The 15986-nt window shown below is 37.4% G+C and overlaps 1 protein-coding gene across 4 annotated transcripts in view; it reads left to right on the top strand.

The window, feature by feature from the left end:
• Window positions 1-15986, top strand: part of RAPGEF6 (Rap guanine nucleotide exchange factor 6) — a 230410-nt gene that overhangs the window by 165076 nt on the left and 49348 nt on the right. For all 4 annotated transcript variants that reach the window (XM_039486057.1, XM_039486060.1, XM_039486059.1 and 1 more), the window contains 6 exons: window positions 949-1101; window positions 1673-1837; window positions 5010-5117; window positions 5486-5689; window positions 6650-6758; window positions 9026-9269. In XM_039486057.1, coding sequence (XP_039341991.1) covers window positions 949-1101; window positions 1673-1837; window positions 5010-5117; window positions 5486-5689; window positions 6650-6758; window positions 9026-9269 — 983 coding nt within the window. The remainder of the gene's footprint in view (window positions 1-948; window positions 1102-1672; window positions 1838-5009; window positions 5118-5485; window positions 5690-6649; window positions 6759-9025; window positions 9270-15986) is intronic.

Below are 15986 nucleotides of genomic sequence, written 5' to 3'. Positions count from 1 at the left end.
CTCTGTTAAATTAGGGCGTGTTTACACAATTTGTTTAGTCTGCAATAGAGGGGTGTAAATTCCAGTGCACACTAGCATGTTGTGCAATAAATGGGCCATTTGGGCCCTGGTGGCATGGATTAAAAAGTAGGATTGCCAACAGTCCCTTATTAGAAGGGGTGTCTTCCTCTCTGTACAACAAGATCAGGAGTTGCTGATTGCTGCAAAAAGCGACAAGAAATACCACTGGTGAATGTAGGTAAGTACTGATTATTATTATTATTATTATTAATAATGATGATGACGATGATAATATCGGGAGAAGAGGGAGGACGTGGATGCTAAAAAACAGTCCCTTAATTTTGAAATGCAATGTCGGCAACCCTAATTAAAAGTTCCCTAGTGCAAGTTACAGGGCTACATTAACACACACTAGGGAACTTTTGGTGTGGGCCAGCAGGGTCCACACAGGTTAGTTAGTGCCCAAGAAGCTAGTATGGACTAGAATTTACACCCTTCTAGTGCAAACTAAAACACCATATAGACAAGCCCTTAGTTGTCGGTTCTCCCTTCTTATTTTGGAACAATTTTCTTGTACATTGCTGTCATCTGAGAAACAGGAACTTTTGTGTTGTGCTGAAGTAGCTATTTACCACTTAAGGTCATGGTATTTGTGTGTGTTTGAAATGCTATAAGAACAGTTAACCAGAAAATATCATTTCCACTTTTTACAAGCTAAGTTCTCTTTTAAGATTGGTCTTTGCACAGTAACATCGTAGTGCTGTATGAGGGATTATCAATTTCACTTGGACTCTGTTTACAATTTAATATCTAGTGGAACTGGACAGGACTGGACTGATGTCAAATGATATGCTATCGCTATTGCATTACATTGGCCCAGGTTTAGTGCGTGGAGATGTGTTTATGTACTACCGGTTTATTAATTGTCCCCATATTGTTCTGGGTCAGTTTGTTTGTATAGCCCAGCAGGATTACTGGCGGATTCTGAACCATGTGGAAAAAAACACTCATAAAGTCGAGGAAGAAGGAGAAATTGTTATGGTAAAGGAGCACAGAGAGCTAGATCGCAGTGGAACCAGGAAAGGACATATAGTCATTAAGGTGATTTTCTTTATTTACTTAATATTCTCCCTGTCAAGCTCTAAAAATGTTAATTTGTCAGAAAATACAGTGGGAACCTGGAACATATATTCACATTTTTCTTTCCTAATACAGCTCAATAGAGAGTTGATTAGAAAGGATTTATATTTTTATATAAATACAAAATCTGCTTCTTATTAATTAAAACAGGATCTATTCAGTACAGATTTTCTAGTTTTATGTTAGAAACCACCAGTTAGTGTCTTTACATGCATTAATGTGTGTTGTATTGGATTAGAAGAGGTATTTTAAAACAAATGAAAGAATCGATGGAATGTTATTGTGCAAACAAAATGCTATTATAAATGACATGATCGTGCATAGTCCTACAAAATGTTTAGGAAGGTTGAAATATGTGAACTGAACTTAAACACACTGATACTTTTTCTTTCTAAGCGTTTATCAATCACTCGGTATAATTTGGAGAAAAAAAAAAAGTGCACTGTGTGTGGTTCAAAGCCTGGATATCATCACTGGGGTGATGAATACTGTGTGATACTTCCTGAAAGCCCTTTGCACTTCTGTTTTTAAGGCAACACCTGAGCGACTCATCATGCATTTAATAGAAGAACATTCTATTGTGGACCCAACTTATATAGAAGATTTCCTTTTAACATACAGGACATTTCTATCAAGCCCATTGGAAGTTGGGGATAAACTTCTGGAATGGTTTAAAGTGGACAGCCTCAGGGATAAGGTTGGTGTCAAATGAACAGACCAGCTTTTGGGGTGAAAAATTATCAATCTTTAACCCTTTTTTGTGGTGCTGATAAAGTCTGGCAGTTCCACGATAATCTAAAAATACATATTTTTATACCAATATATTTCAGTAGCATAAAAAGGTATTCTTCCACATAGTTACACACATGTAAGTTTTGATTCTAAATTCAGATATGCCTCATCATAGCCTCTAAAATGTGTAATTGCTGATCTTAATATGTAAATAGCAATGTATCTGAAATCTAAGTCAAGACCTATTATTCACAAATTTCACATAGAGCAAATATTTTCAGGTGTACTCTCTCATATTATGGGTACAATCAGCCCTCTCAGAAGACCCATTTTTGCCAGTAATTCAGGGCAATTAAGTGTCCATGATTTCCTGGGCATATCACTGTTGCTTTCATGACAGCATTGGACCTATCTTCCATGGTTTTTAAGGCAGCAAGTGCATTTGATTTAAGCAGCTTTCTACAAACCATGCACCTGAAGTTAACTGCCGCCACAGAAAAGGGTTGTAGATGGTGCAATTGATGAAATTACAATACTTCTATATATGGAAGTAAGTGAAGTTCTGTATGGATATGCACATGTACGCAAAATAAAATTTATATGGTCTGATGGTTTTTGTTCATATTTGAAAAAGATGGCAATAATGTTCTTAGCTGACTTTTTTCATATATACTAGAGTTTACCTGCAACAAAACCTGTTGACCAGCGAAAGAACTGGTATTTAAAATTACAGAGGCTTTTCTATGCTTTTCAACTGTTTCATGTTGTTGTTCTTTCTCCCTTTTTTGTGCCATGCATTTTGACAATTAGTCTTACTTTTTTTTTTAATTAAAAATGTGAAAATTGTCCACAGAGAACATCTGGAATAACTGCCACATGATCTTAGTAGTCTGTCTGACAGGACTATTCCATATTGTGATAGAATATACTCCCATGTCCACATCCTACACACTATTGTAATAATCTTTGTATAAAGTATGGCTTGTGAGATACCATTTAAAAACTCATAATTTGCTGATCAGTAATGTCATGGCAAAATGCACATAGCAGTATTTTATTATATGTGAAGTTATAAACATAAGCTGAGGCCATGACTAAAAGTATGTTTTCCAGGGAAGTCTGGGGAGTGGCCAAACCAGTCCCTCAAAGACAAAGGGCAAGCTGACATGTCAGCCAGGTGTAAACAAGGTTGATGGGCCATTACTTGTTAAGTGGCCATTTTTTTTTGGCAGGAAAAAGGATGGGGCAAAAAATCTACATCTTAGCACAGAAACAGCATGGAGCTTCCTTCCACACAGACTGCCTGTCATCCTGAATCTCATCTGGAAATGTTTTCCAAGTGGGAGGGGACTGACACTATAAAAGGGGGGGACAAACACCCCAGGGCACCCCTCCTCTCTATTGCTTTCACTCTTTGTACATTGATTCACTGCACTAGAAGGAACAAAGAAAGCAGCCATCAAACAGAAGAAGGGGTCCTGGCTAGGGGCAGCTCCAGGCACCAGCACGCCAAACACGTGCCTGGGGCAGCAAGCCACGGGGGGCGCTCTGCCGGTTGCCGTGAGGGCGGCAGGCAGGTTGCCTTCGGCGGCATGCCTGCGGAGGGTCTGCTGGTCCTGCGGCTTCGGTGGACCTCTCGCAGGCGTGCCGCCGAATCCGCAGGACCGGGGACCTCCCACAGGCAAGCCACCGAAGGCAGCCTGCCTGCCGTGCTTGGGGCGGAAAAATACCTAGAGCCGCCCCTGGTTCTGGCCTAAGAAGTTTGGCCACTAAGACTGTTGAGTGCAGCTATTGAGAAGAACTTAGCTTTCAAATTTAACATAGTTTGTTAAGATAGGCATTAGTTGCATTTATTCTTTATTTTGCTTGGAACCATTTCTGACTCTTATACCTTGTTACTTGTATTCATTTAAAATCTATCTTTTTGTAGTGAATAAACTTGTTTTATTTAATCCAGTGTGTTTAAATTTAAGTGTTTGGGAAACTCCATTTGGGATGATAAAATATGTGCATAATATTCCCATTGATGAAATAACAGACCTATATAAATTTGTATTGTCCAGGAGAGAGCTGGGCAGTACAGGACAAACATTTCAGGAGAAAAATCTGGGACTCTGGGAGTGTGTTGGGGTCACCCTGCAGTATAATTCAAGCTAGTAAGAGCATAGGTGCTGGCTGCATTATACACACAGACATAACTGGAAGTGACTTCCGTGCCGGAGGCTGTTTGTGAGCAATCCAGACTGGAAGCTACAGCAGCAAAGCATTGTAAAGGACACTCCAGGCTAGAAGGCAGTGGTGACACAGCTACTCATTAATCTGGATTGTGCCCTGGGTATGTCATACACATGTCAAGCACTTTCAAGATTTGTCTTTTCTGTGCATAATGAAAAGAGTGACTTCAAAATGGGCTGAGTATATAGAGATAGATACTAAAAATGACTTGGGCGGAGGGCCTGGGTTGGATAACATTTTTGCCAACGTAAAATTAAAAGCACTTTTGCATACAGCAACTTTTTTGTGAACTTGCAAAGAAAGAAAACTGTCTCAGCAAGTAAAATAGGAAGTAATTTATTTTTAGACACAAGAAACTGCTGTAATTGTCGAGCACTTTTGTTTAATAGAAACTGAGTAATTGACGGCTGACTATGAGAGTTGTATAGTAATTCTGTAGCACAGTCAACTGCATTGTCAAAAAATGGAGATGAAGGTTCTCAGGATGTAATGTTTTATCATTACTACACATTTCCTAGAAATTATGCTTAAAGAATTGACCATTCACAGTGGCAATTTGAAAAGTGCAAGGTTTCTGAATTAAGCAAAACTAAAAGCACTTTGTGTGACTGTAGATAGTAGTCCAGCCCCTTAGATCCAATTTGATTTTTCCTTTTCTGATCAGTTTAATTGTGCGGTGGAGGAAAATGACTCAGGGATGGTTTAAAAGCAGTAAAAGTGACCGCTGCTTTTGGTTTACTTCTATGAAAAACCTGTGTAACATCAATGTAGAAAATAATGGCAATCAGATTAAATCCACATAAACAAATATGTTTACATTGTACATCATCTCTTTTTCCTTACTATTAACTCCAAAACCAACCCATCTAAAAAACACCCTCATGTTTATCTTGTTTCTGAAGGTCACCAGAGTGGTCTTATTGTGGGTGAACAATCATTTTAATGATTTTGAAGGAGATCCCGCTATGACACGATTTCTGGAAGAATTTGAAAAAAACTTGGAAGATACGGTAGGACTAAAAACTATCAGTGTCATGCTTTCCAGTGAGGTGTGTTTTTTTTTTATCATCTTTGATTTAAGAATCTTTTTAAAAGTCCTTGGGCTAGAAGACGACCATCTATATTCAACTTTTAACACAGTCCTATTTGGTCTAAATTGTACATATGGTTGTACAGAATCAAACAGTAAAATGGTATAGACTACTCCATTTCTATCCCTTGATGGTATTTCAAGAAAGAACAGGGTTTGGGTTTTTTTAGTAAGAATTGGATCCTTAAGTTCATAGATTCTTTTTTCTGTGCCATTGTTCTTTTCAGTTGTTCTTCTAATTTGAGATGAAGAAACATTGCATTCCTTTGTGTGTCTTCTGATTTACAGAAAATGAAGGGTCACCTCAGGTTGTTGAATATTGCCTGTGCCGCCAAAGCAAAGTGGAGGCAAATTACTCTGCAGAAACCTTCCAGAGACTCGCCACTCTTTTTCTGTCTAGTTGGAGGAAGTGACAAGGGTTTTGGCATTTTTGTAGAGACAGTAGAAACAGGCAGCAAAGCAGCAGAAGCTGGACTTAAGCGTGGTGATCAGGTAAGAAAGTGCATAAAATTATTCATGTTTCAGATGTAATTTTAATAAAAATTCCTCCTGGTTTAACCAAGTACAGTAAATGCCAGATAATATTTGTCTGAAATATAAGACTTAAAATATTACTAATTTGCTCACTGTTTACCAAATTACGTAGTATTTTAAGGATTTACGGTTTGCATCTGCAGTTCTCTTCTACAGTTAAAATAGATATGAAAAAAAAAACCAAATATCCTAATCATGGTTTGTTTTAGGAAACATTGTTAAAAAGGGTTGTAATGGTGAACACTCACTCTCGCGAGTGCACCCTGGCCAAGAGCGTGTGCCTGCACACACACTCTGTTTATGGTGGGTCTTTGCTGACTCAGTTCTATGGCCAAGTCTCACATAGTCTGTTTGGGTGATAAAAGCAAAGCAAACTCCTTCCGGGATATAAGACCAACAGGGGGCCTATTTCATTACCCTCTGTAAGGTCCTTTGGTCTGCGACCCTATTGAGGGGCTCACTCTTCAATCAGTCCAGCAGGGCCTATCACGGTGCCCTGGCCAAACTGTGTCTCAGCTTCTTCTGGGCTCCCTCAAATTATTCCTGTTCTTTAAGCAGTCCTGGCCCTGGTGTGGGATCACATCCACCAGGGCTCCCTCCCTGGAGACTCTTTGCTTCTCTGGGCCTTTCTGGCCCTAGCTCTTCAGCTGGACCACTAAAAGACTTCACTTCCCCCTCTAGGTGCAACGAAGTCCGACATGTTTATACGACATACTTGTATTTAAATTGTAGCAGCGAATTTATTAAGATATTTAGTAATGCATGTTTTCATAATACCACTCTGATATGTAGCAGTATTGTAACTTCTGAAGCATTTATTGTATCTTTTTTATAATAGTAAATAATAAATTTAGAGAATGGAAAACCTTTTGTGACATTTAATCTAAAAATTCATTTTTTTTCTTTTTCTCCCAAAAGATAATGGAAGTAAATGGACAGAACTTTGAGAACATTACATTTGTAAAAGCTGTTGAAATCTTGAGGAACAATACTCATCTTTCCATTACTGTAAAAACAAACATTTTTGGTGAGTTGACTTGCATAGTCAATGTACCTTGCATGTGAAAAAGAAGACAAAGTTCCCTATCCTGAAGGCCTCAGGGCCACACTAAGTTCCACCCATTTGCCTGTGACCCCAAGGAGCTGTTCTAGGAGTTGATGATCACCAGAGCACAGAGGCCATGTCCCCATGTCTTTTTTTTAGCCTGGGTACTCCCCCTACGCCAGGGTCTGCATGGGGCTGGGGGCTGGGGTAGAGGCAGCATAACCTGCTCTGTGGTCCCTGGGAAATCCTCATGTGACCATTTAAGCAGCTTTATTGAGCCTTCACACAAAGGGGCTGAAAGGGGGCCAATAATCTGACCCAAAGTTTATGAACCAGTAAGTCACTCATTCATAAATCCTCTCTGTCACCTGTTTTGACAAGAAATAGCAAAAGATGTAAAATCAGGGTTTTTAAAAAAAAAATTTAATAATGGGTGTGAGCACCATAACATCTTTTACATCTGAAAGAGAAAATGGAGAATGTATAAAGTATATGTGCAATATCCATTTTAGCTTTAAATTGTCATTTTATAAACAAATAACTTTTTTAAACCTCAGTCAAAATATCTGTTAGTTTTCCATAATCCAGGGCATACATGGTCTGCATCCAACACCACAAATACCACTACAGTAAGAACAAGATTCCCCCTAAACATACATGGTTTCTTTTCTTTGACTTGTATTATATTTGAAGTTGCTGGTGGTCTTTTCCTCTTCTAAGTCTCATCTGCTACTTCTAATTACTTGTCTTTGTTCACTATTGATTTTCTGTTTTTAATTTTTTTTTCTTTACATCACTATAGAGGTCAAAAAGTGGCATGAACTTAACTATAGCTTATTGCCTCAAACAAAATGAGGACAAAAACAGTTTTAAAAAACCCTTTTCATCAAATAACGTATGCTAATACAAGGTGACATGCAGCAGTACACCAGCTTGTACAACCTTCCTCTGAAAGTTAACATGTTCATATGAAAATGAAACATAGCTGCAACCAAGTCAGTGAAAAAAGACTCAGGATGGTCTAGCTCTCTCTCTGATTATCTGTTCAGAATTACAGCACTGTACATATAAATGTATATGCGTGGATTACGAGACCTTTTTATTGTTGCTAGATATTCAAGGTGCTTACTCTGCCCGCTGCTTGAGGTATTTTAACAAATTCATCAGCTGAAGCCCTTTGCAAAGATTGTATTTGCTATTATAATTTTTTAATAGAGTGCTAAATGCCTAATATGGTGCTAGTGAGTTATCAGAGAATATATCAGTGAATCCCCACGCTCACACCTGAATTTCTTCTACAAAGGTGTGCAGTCCTAAATTTTGCTATGTAATAAAAGCATGCAATTTGATTTGGTATTTGTGCATAGTATGTGCTGCCTGCCTGGTTTGGGTGGAAAACATGAGTAATCAGCACTATGCAGCTGTAAGTTCTGTTTCAGTGAGCACAGCCATATGTGTTCAACTGAAAACACTACATTTCTCTGATGTCAGCAACCTCAAAGATATAAAAAAAAATAAACTGCTTGGCAGAAATTCATGTACAGCTTAGGCAGGGCAGAGTTTTATGTTATATAACAGAAACACAAATAAAATAGGTATAACTTTTCCCCCCATGGAATGGTATTTTCTGGAAATGTCATTGATACCAGTTGACCAGTTAAATCTGATAAGTGTAAAAGAACATTGGATGTGGAATATATTTGATAATATCAATGAAGATAAAAGAAGTGTCAGCCAGTAAAGTGGTAAAGTGTCAATCAGTCTTGTGGTTGTTCTTAAGAAAACAGCTGCATTCCATTACCTAACAGATACAGACAAAAATGTTGATTAATGTAAATGTAATGTTTCCCCTTTTAGCTAGTTAATTGTCTGTAGTGGATGTCAGCAAAGTTTTATGAAATGTGTTGTAATCTTTAAGAAAAGTGAAAACGATGAAATTTCTTCTACTTCACTTCTTAATTTCTGGTTGGAAATTCCCTCCAATGCAGTATTTTTCTCTTTGCAGTCTGTTTTCCATTAGTCATTTAGGGCCTACTCTCTCTCCCTTTGAATTCAATAGCGAAACTCCACTTGATTTCAGTGGTAAGAGGAAAGGAATATTAAATTGACCATATTGTCAGTGTGTATGTTAACAACTATACTATCCAGTATTTCTTTTATGGTGGTAGGTGGGGATGGGAAGAAGGATTAAAAGAACAAGCTTTCCAGGAGGTAAAAAGAAATTCTAATAGGTTTATCTTCTTTTACAGTGTTTAAAGAGCTACTTAGCAGGATAGGACAGGAGAAAAATGGAGTCCCCCATATTCCAAAAATTGCAGAAAAGAAAAGTAATCGCTACTCCATCCCAGATATGCCCGGAGATATGGAACAGATGTTTCCATGCGAGAAAGGAAACAAGAAAATCAAAGCAAACACTGTATCTGGTGGAAGAAACAGAATCAGGAAAATTTTAGACAAGACACGATTCAGCATCTTGCCTCCCAAACTATTTAGGTAGGTTAGACTGCTCTGGTAGAAGAGTAACTGTTGTCTAATAAGCTGTTGTTTTCTAAGTGGCTTAGAATGTTCAGGTTTTATGTGACTATTGTTTACATAGGTATAAGAAAACTGCAGCAAATATCACTAGCAACTGTAGAATTAGACCAAAATAGGTTTGAAAATGCCTTTTCCTTTCATGTGCCTAATTTCAAACCTGCTTTGCTCTTACATCATTTTGAATGCCTATCCACAATATGTAATTCAAATATCTGATTGATTGTCATTATTCTCTTTAGCACCAACTGTTATAGTATGAGTATGAGGAACTACGTGTGCAATCTGGGCACTGGGAAAGCATTAATTAATTAGCTTTCAGTTTAAAATGAGTGGATATGTTAAATCTGTTCAGGTGCTTTTGTCTATAACAACCCATTCGGATTTTGTAACTGTATTTGGAAAAGTGTTTTACATAAGGAATTTTTTTTCCTTATGCATGTGGTTCAGTACCTGCAGTTGAACGTGCAATATTTCTTTAATATTTATTCTGTGACTTACAGTTCAGAAATCTCAACTCAAATCATACAGTAATGACTACTAGCCTTCCAGCTACCAACACCCTGTTATACTGTGAATATATTTACAACATATTCAAAGACTAATTGTTTTAAGTGCTAAGAATTATTCTGGATAAGACAAAATACTGAGTTTGGATTTGCATTTTAATCAATTTGATGTTAACAAAAGTAGAACAACATTAAAAAGTTAAACATGGAAAAGACCTAATTGGTCAACTCATTTACTCCTTTTTCACCTTTGTTGTTATTCTTTAGTGCTTTGTGTCCTATGTTACTGACGCGAGCACTGGCACATCAACAATTTGCCTTGGGACACTATTTCAGTAGACTAATAGGTCTTATTGTTATGACACTTGTCTTGATAGTCAGCTACATTTTTCTAGTTCTCACTCTCATCCTAGTCCTCCTAATTATAAACAAGTTGGACCATTTCCACCCCCAAAAATCAGTATGGTCTTCTTTTAGTCCTTAAGTACATAGAATATATATAAAAATGGCAGAAGTCTTTTAATATAACATGAGATCAAAGTGTGATACCATTTTAAAGACTAAGAAACGTCTCTGTCATAGTTAATTTTTCCCCGGTGTTAACTCATATTCAGACATCAGTTGTCAAAGTGGAATCTTCATGTGTTTGTAATAGGTCTTTGCATCTGCTTGATTTTGTTTTGTTTTGTTTTTCTTTGTTTTTGTCATCTGGTTTTCTCTCTGCACTTCTCTCTCTCTCTCTCTCTCTCTCTCCTGTATAAACCTTGTTATTTATATTCCTCAGTAGAATCATAGAATTGTTGAAATGTTTACAGTATTTTCCTTGTGTTTTCAACATTGTCTTCTTTCTGTTACTGCATCACCTTCTCAGGGGATTGTTTTGGTAAGAAATTGCCTAATTATATGTTGTTGGAGGTTTACCAATACAGCTTCCTCACAAGCATGGATGCTTTTTCACTTCTGTGCAGTTTCTTTGGTACTGTTGAATAGCATATATAATTCCAGTACTTTTTCCTGCTATAAACTCAAAAGTCTTACCATTAAGTTTTCATCATCTCATGGGATTTATAGTACCATATGCTGAAAAGTATTGGATCACCCCACTTCTGCCCAAGGCAATGTGTGGGATGCTTCAAGAATTTGTAGAATTTTGTCAGGTTACTGCACAATTACATTGACCCTATTTTGGTGATCCAATAATGTGATTATAAGCATGTCTACCATGCCTCTCAGCTCATGGCCCTATACAGTAAAGAAAAACTGGCACCAGAATTTTGAGTACTCCACTTGGACTAAAAAATTAGGTATCTTGAAAATGCTCACAGTTTGTGATATGTTTTTATACTTACCTTTGTAAAATTGATGCCCAAGTTGATATTCCCTTTGGTGTTTCATTTCTTTTCTCAGATCTTCTCCCTTTAACCTTCTCAGTTCCAGTCTTTGGCATAAATTCTTTCAGCTCAATAAATCAAAACTGTTATAGATAAGAACACCACCTCCCAAACTATAGTATCTGCTTCTCCCTTTTTACCTTCATCCTCTAATTCACTCCACACTTTGACCTGCATTTCATGAATCTATCATTTGTTTACATTTCCATCAGATGCTACACTTACTACTTCTCTGCAGAAAAGCTTACTCTTATGTTCATTTCCTCTCACCTAAACTGTTGTAACTCGTGCTTCCTTTTCCCTTGTGTCCTAAAGTTGCAACCCTTCAGACCTCAATTTGTCCAAAAAGTGACTCATCTCATTCACTCTGTGTACCCAAAAGCAGAAACACAGCACGATTGCTTGCATTCCCAGAAATCTTCACTGGCTTCTCCATTTCTAAATCAGCACAAAATTCTTTGTCTTAGTTTTCAAAACCCTTTCCCCCAGTCCCTAATCCATTTTTTTTCTGATCCTTAGCCTGTTTCTGAAGCTTCCTTGGTTCTCCTCTTTCTTTTTTCCTCCACAAAAGTCACTGTAACTTCACCATCTGGAGCAGAACCTGATTTGCTCTGTCTCTATGCAAATCGTATCTTAAGATCCATCTTTCTTCCTTGTTCTGAGACTTTTAACCTTCTTTGTATAATATATTATCCCACTCTTCTTTTGCTCAATCATTCTCCCTGAAACTTGGCCATTTTCCCTCCTCACCTTTGTCCTGTTACATCTATAGATGTTGTCTCTGGCATATTTTAATTTACTTTTATGAGTTGACTAGAATAATATGTGCTGTCATTAATGATACTTTTGTTTGAGCAATACTGCATAAAATTGTAGTTATGTATTTATAAATACATACAGTACTATAAATAGAGGTGAGATGTATGTAAATACCATAATTACATTAAAAAGACTCCAATGGGTACATTAAAATGAGAGATGAGGTAGTTTTGGTTTCGTATGGATAGAAACTTTGAAAAATTAAAGTAACCAAAGCGTGTTCTGCTAAATAAACCAAAGAGATTTCTTCTTCCTATATCTTAATGCAGAACTCCTCCCTGACTTCCCTGAAACCGTACTTAAGAAAAAGTATTTTGCAAATAAATATACACAAAACCATCAACTTAGTTGATTGTTTTGGGAGAAGTGCTGCTAAAATTCCATTTAATAATGGGTAAGACTTTTAAAATTCTTTTAACTCTCTGCCACAAGTGAATTATGTGCTTGCTTCCTATATAGAAGCATGACCTGGTAACTAGATTTTTTTTTCTTTGATGAGTGGCCAAATGCTTACAGTTTGTGCTTTGGGCTGCAATTTTCTCAGGGGTGCACCTCTGTCTAGCTTGATGCACCACTCTACCTAATGCTAGTCACCCTTTATAGTTGTTCTTGTGTTGGGCCTCTCCTTTACCTTTTTCCCCAGTTGATTTGTGTTGCTGCAACCTGAATCAAGAGAAGCAGGGTGTGCAAACCAGGTACAAATACACTGTTACCTCGATATAATGCTGTCCTTACCGCATTATAGGTGAAACTGCGTTATAGCGAACTTGCTTTGATCCACCGGAGTGCACAGCCCCGCCCCCCTGGAGGGCTGCTTTACCGCATTATATCCGAATTCATGTTGTATCGGGTCGCGTTATATTGGAGTAGCAGTGTATCAGCAATTGCTCTTCTTGGAAATGAGAACTTTCCCTTTTTATGATCCTGTAACAGGCTCCAGGTTCCCCGTGGATCTTCCACTTACCTATTGAGAGCCCAATTTGCAGGATTAAACAGATCTAGGGTTTCTCTGCTGGACCTCAGGTGCTGCTTCATTCAGCTCTTGTGTACTTCATCATGTAATACTCTGGAGCATTTCTGACTGGGGAAAAACCAGACAACAGGAAATATGAAAGCAGTAGCATCCAGGTCCCTTAGAAAAAAAGCTGCTGGATTCAGAGATGTGTTCCTCAATGGCAGTGCCCCTGTATGGGAGGGAGGAAGGCCATTTGCTTCATGTTGCAGAGAGAGCACAGGTCCTTTGGAGATCACAGCATAATCTTAGTTAGGCAACCATATTTTTATTAGGGCTGTCAATTAATCGCAGTTAACTCACATGACTAACTCAAAAAAATTAATCACAGTTTTAATCGCACTATTAAAAATAGAATGCCAATTTAAATTTATTAAATATTTTGTATGTTTTTCTACATTTTCATATATATTGTATTCTGTGTTGTAATTGAAATCAAAGTGTCTATTTTATTACAAATATTTGCAGTGCAAAAGTGATAAAACAAAAGAAATAGTAGTTTTCAATTCACCTCATACAAATACTGTAGTGCAATCTGTTGTGAAGTGCAACTTACAAATGTAGATTTGTTTGTTTGTTACATAATTGCACTCAAAAACATCAGCATGGACGCAAGTCCCCTGGAATGATGGTTGAAGCATGAAGGGACATATGAATCTTTAGCGCATTTGGCACGTAAATATCTTGTGATGCTGGCTACAACAGTGCCATACAAACACCTGTTCTCGCTTTCAGGTGACATTGTAACAAGAAGTGGGCAGCATTATCTCCTAAAAATGTAAACAGACTTGTTTGTCTGAGTGATTGGCTGAACAAGAAGTAGAGCCTAGAAAGTCCACTCAGTCCTAAAGTTTTACATTAAGGTGATAAGTAACAGTCAAAAACAAATTGTGTCAAACCAACCTGATAGCTTTCTTTGACAGGGTAACAAGCCTTGTGGATGAGGGGGTGGGGGGGGGGGGAAATGTAGATGTGGTATATCTTTAGTAAAGCTTTTGATACTGTCTCGCATGACCCCATTAACAAACTAGGGAAATGCAACCTAGATGGAGCTACTATAAGGTGGGTGCAAAACTGGTCGGAAAACCATTCCCAGCGAGTAGTTATCAGTGATTCACAGTCATGCTGGAAGGGCATAACAAGTAGGGTTCCGCAGGGATCAGTTCTGGGTCCGGATTGTTTAATATCTTCATCAGTGATTTAGATAATGGCATATAGATTACATTTACAAAGTTTGCGGAAGATACCAAGCTGGGCGGGGTTGCAAGTGGTTTGGAGGATAGGAAGAAGTGGGCTGTAACCCATGAAAGCTTATGCTCAAATAAATTTGTTAGTCTCTAAGGTGCCACAAGTACTCCTCTTCTTTTTGAGGATTTAAATTGAAAATGATCATGACAAACTGGAGAAATGGTCTGAAATAAATAAGATTAAATTCAATAAGGACAAATGCAAAGTACTCCGTTTGGGAAGGAACAATAAGTTGCACACATACAAAATGGGAAATGACGACTGCCTAGGAAGGGATCTGGAAGTCATAGTGGACCACAAGCTAAATGAGTCAACAGTGTAGCACTGTTGCAAAAAAAGCAAACATCATTCTGGAATGTATTAGCAGAAGTGTTGTAAGCAAGACACGAGAAGTAATTCTTCCGCTCTTCTCTGCTATGATTAGGCCTCAGCTGGAGTATTGTGTCCCATTCTGGGCTCCACGTTTCAGGAAGGATGTAGACAAATTGTAGAGGGTCCAGAGAAGAGCAACAAAAATGATTAAAGGTCTAGAAAACATGACCTATGAGGGAAGATTGAAAAAAAATAGGCTTGTTTAATATGGAAAAGAGAAGACTGAGAGGGGACAGGATAACAGTTTTCAAGTATGTAAAAGGTTGTTATGAGGAGGAGGAAGAAAAATTGTTTTTCTTAACCTCTGAGGATAGGACAAGAAGCAATGGGCTTAAATTGCAGCAAGGGAGGTTTAGGTTGGACATTAAGAAAAACCTCTTAACTATCAGGGTGGTTAAGCACTGGAATAAATTGCCTAGGGAGACTGTGGAATCTCCATCATTGGAACTTTTTAAGAGCAGGTTAGACAAACACCTGTCAGGAATGGTCTGCTATGAGTGCAGGGGACTGGACTAGATAGATTGAGGTCCCCTACAGTTCTATGATTCTATGATTATTTTATTTTTAAATGCAGGGTTTTTTGTACATTACTCTACATTTGTAAGTTCAACTTTCATGCTAAGAGGTTTCACTACGGTACTTATATTAGATTAATTGAAAAATACTATTTTGCTTGTTTTTATACAGTGCAAATATTTGTAATAAAAAAATAAACATGAAGTGAGCACTTTACACTTTGTATTCTGTGTTATAACTGAAATCAATATATTTGAAAATGTAAAAAAATCCAAAAATATTTAAATAGATGGTATTCTATTATTGTTTAACAGTGTGATTAATCACAATTAATATTTTTAATCGCTTGACAGCCTAATTTTTATAATAAAAAAGATTAAAACATTTGGCCATGACTAGTAAAGGCATAGTCAGCTGCATTGTTCAGATGAACTGCATAGGGCCACCCATATGGAAATTTCTACTCCAATGTTTTATGCTGTGCTGAACAACACTTTCACCATCCCACTAGTTATGCTGTAAATGGGCATGAATGACTTAGCCTACAATGTGTATTCACCTGGTCTCTCTTTATATATCACCAAGCTAGTATGTCAGATACAATATGTAAGTACTTATATATTGGGTAATTTTATAAGGTATTTTACATTGTAGCTTGTTTGGAGCTATATTTCTTTTACCTCCAAACATTTCTTTGCACTAATTCACACCCTAATATTTTTACTCTTGTGCAGAATATTTTGGTAATGTTCAAAAGTAATCAATTAAGAAATGGAGTTAAATTAAACCAAAAGGACAGATTTATTCTGTG

Source organism: Mauremys reevesii, linkage group 8 (genome assembly GCF_016161935.1).
Source record: "Mauremys reevesii isolate NIE-2019 linkage group 8, ASM1616193v1, whole genome shotgun sequence".
NCBI lineage: Eukaryota > Metazoa > Chordata > Testudines > Geoemydidae > Mauremys > Mauremys reevesii.
The sequence above is the reverse complement of the archived record's forward strand: the minus strand, read 5'-3'. Positions and strand labels throughout refer to the sequence as shown.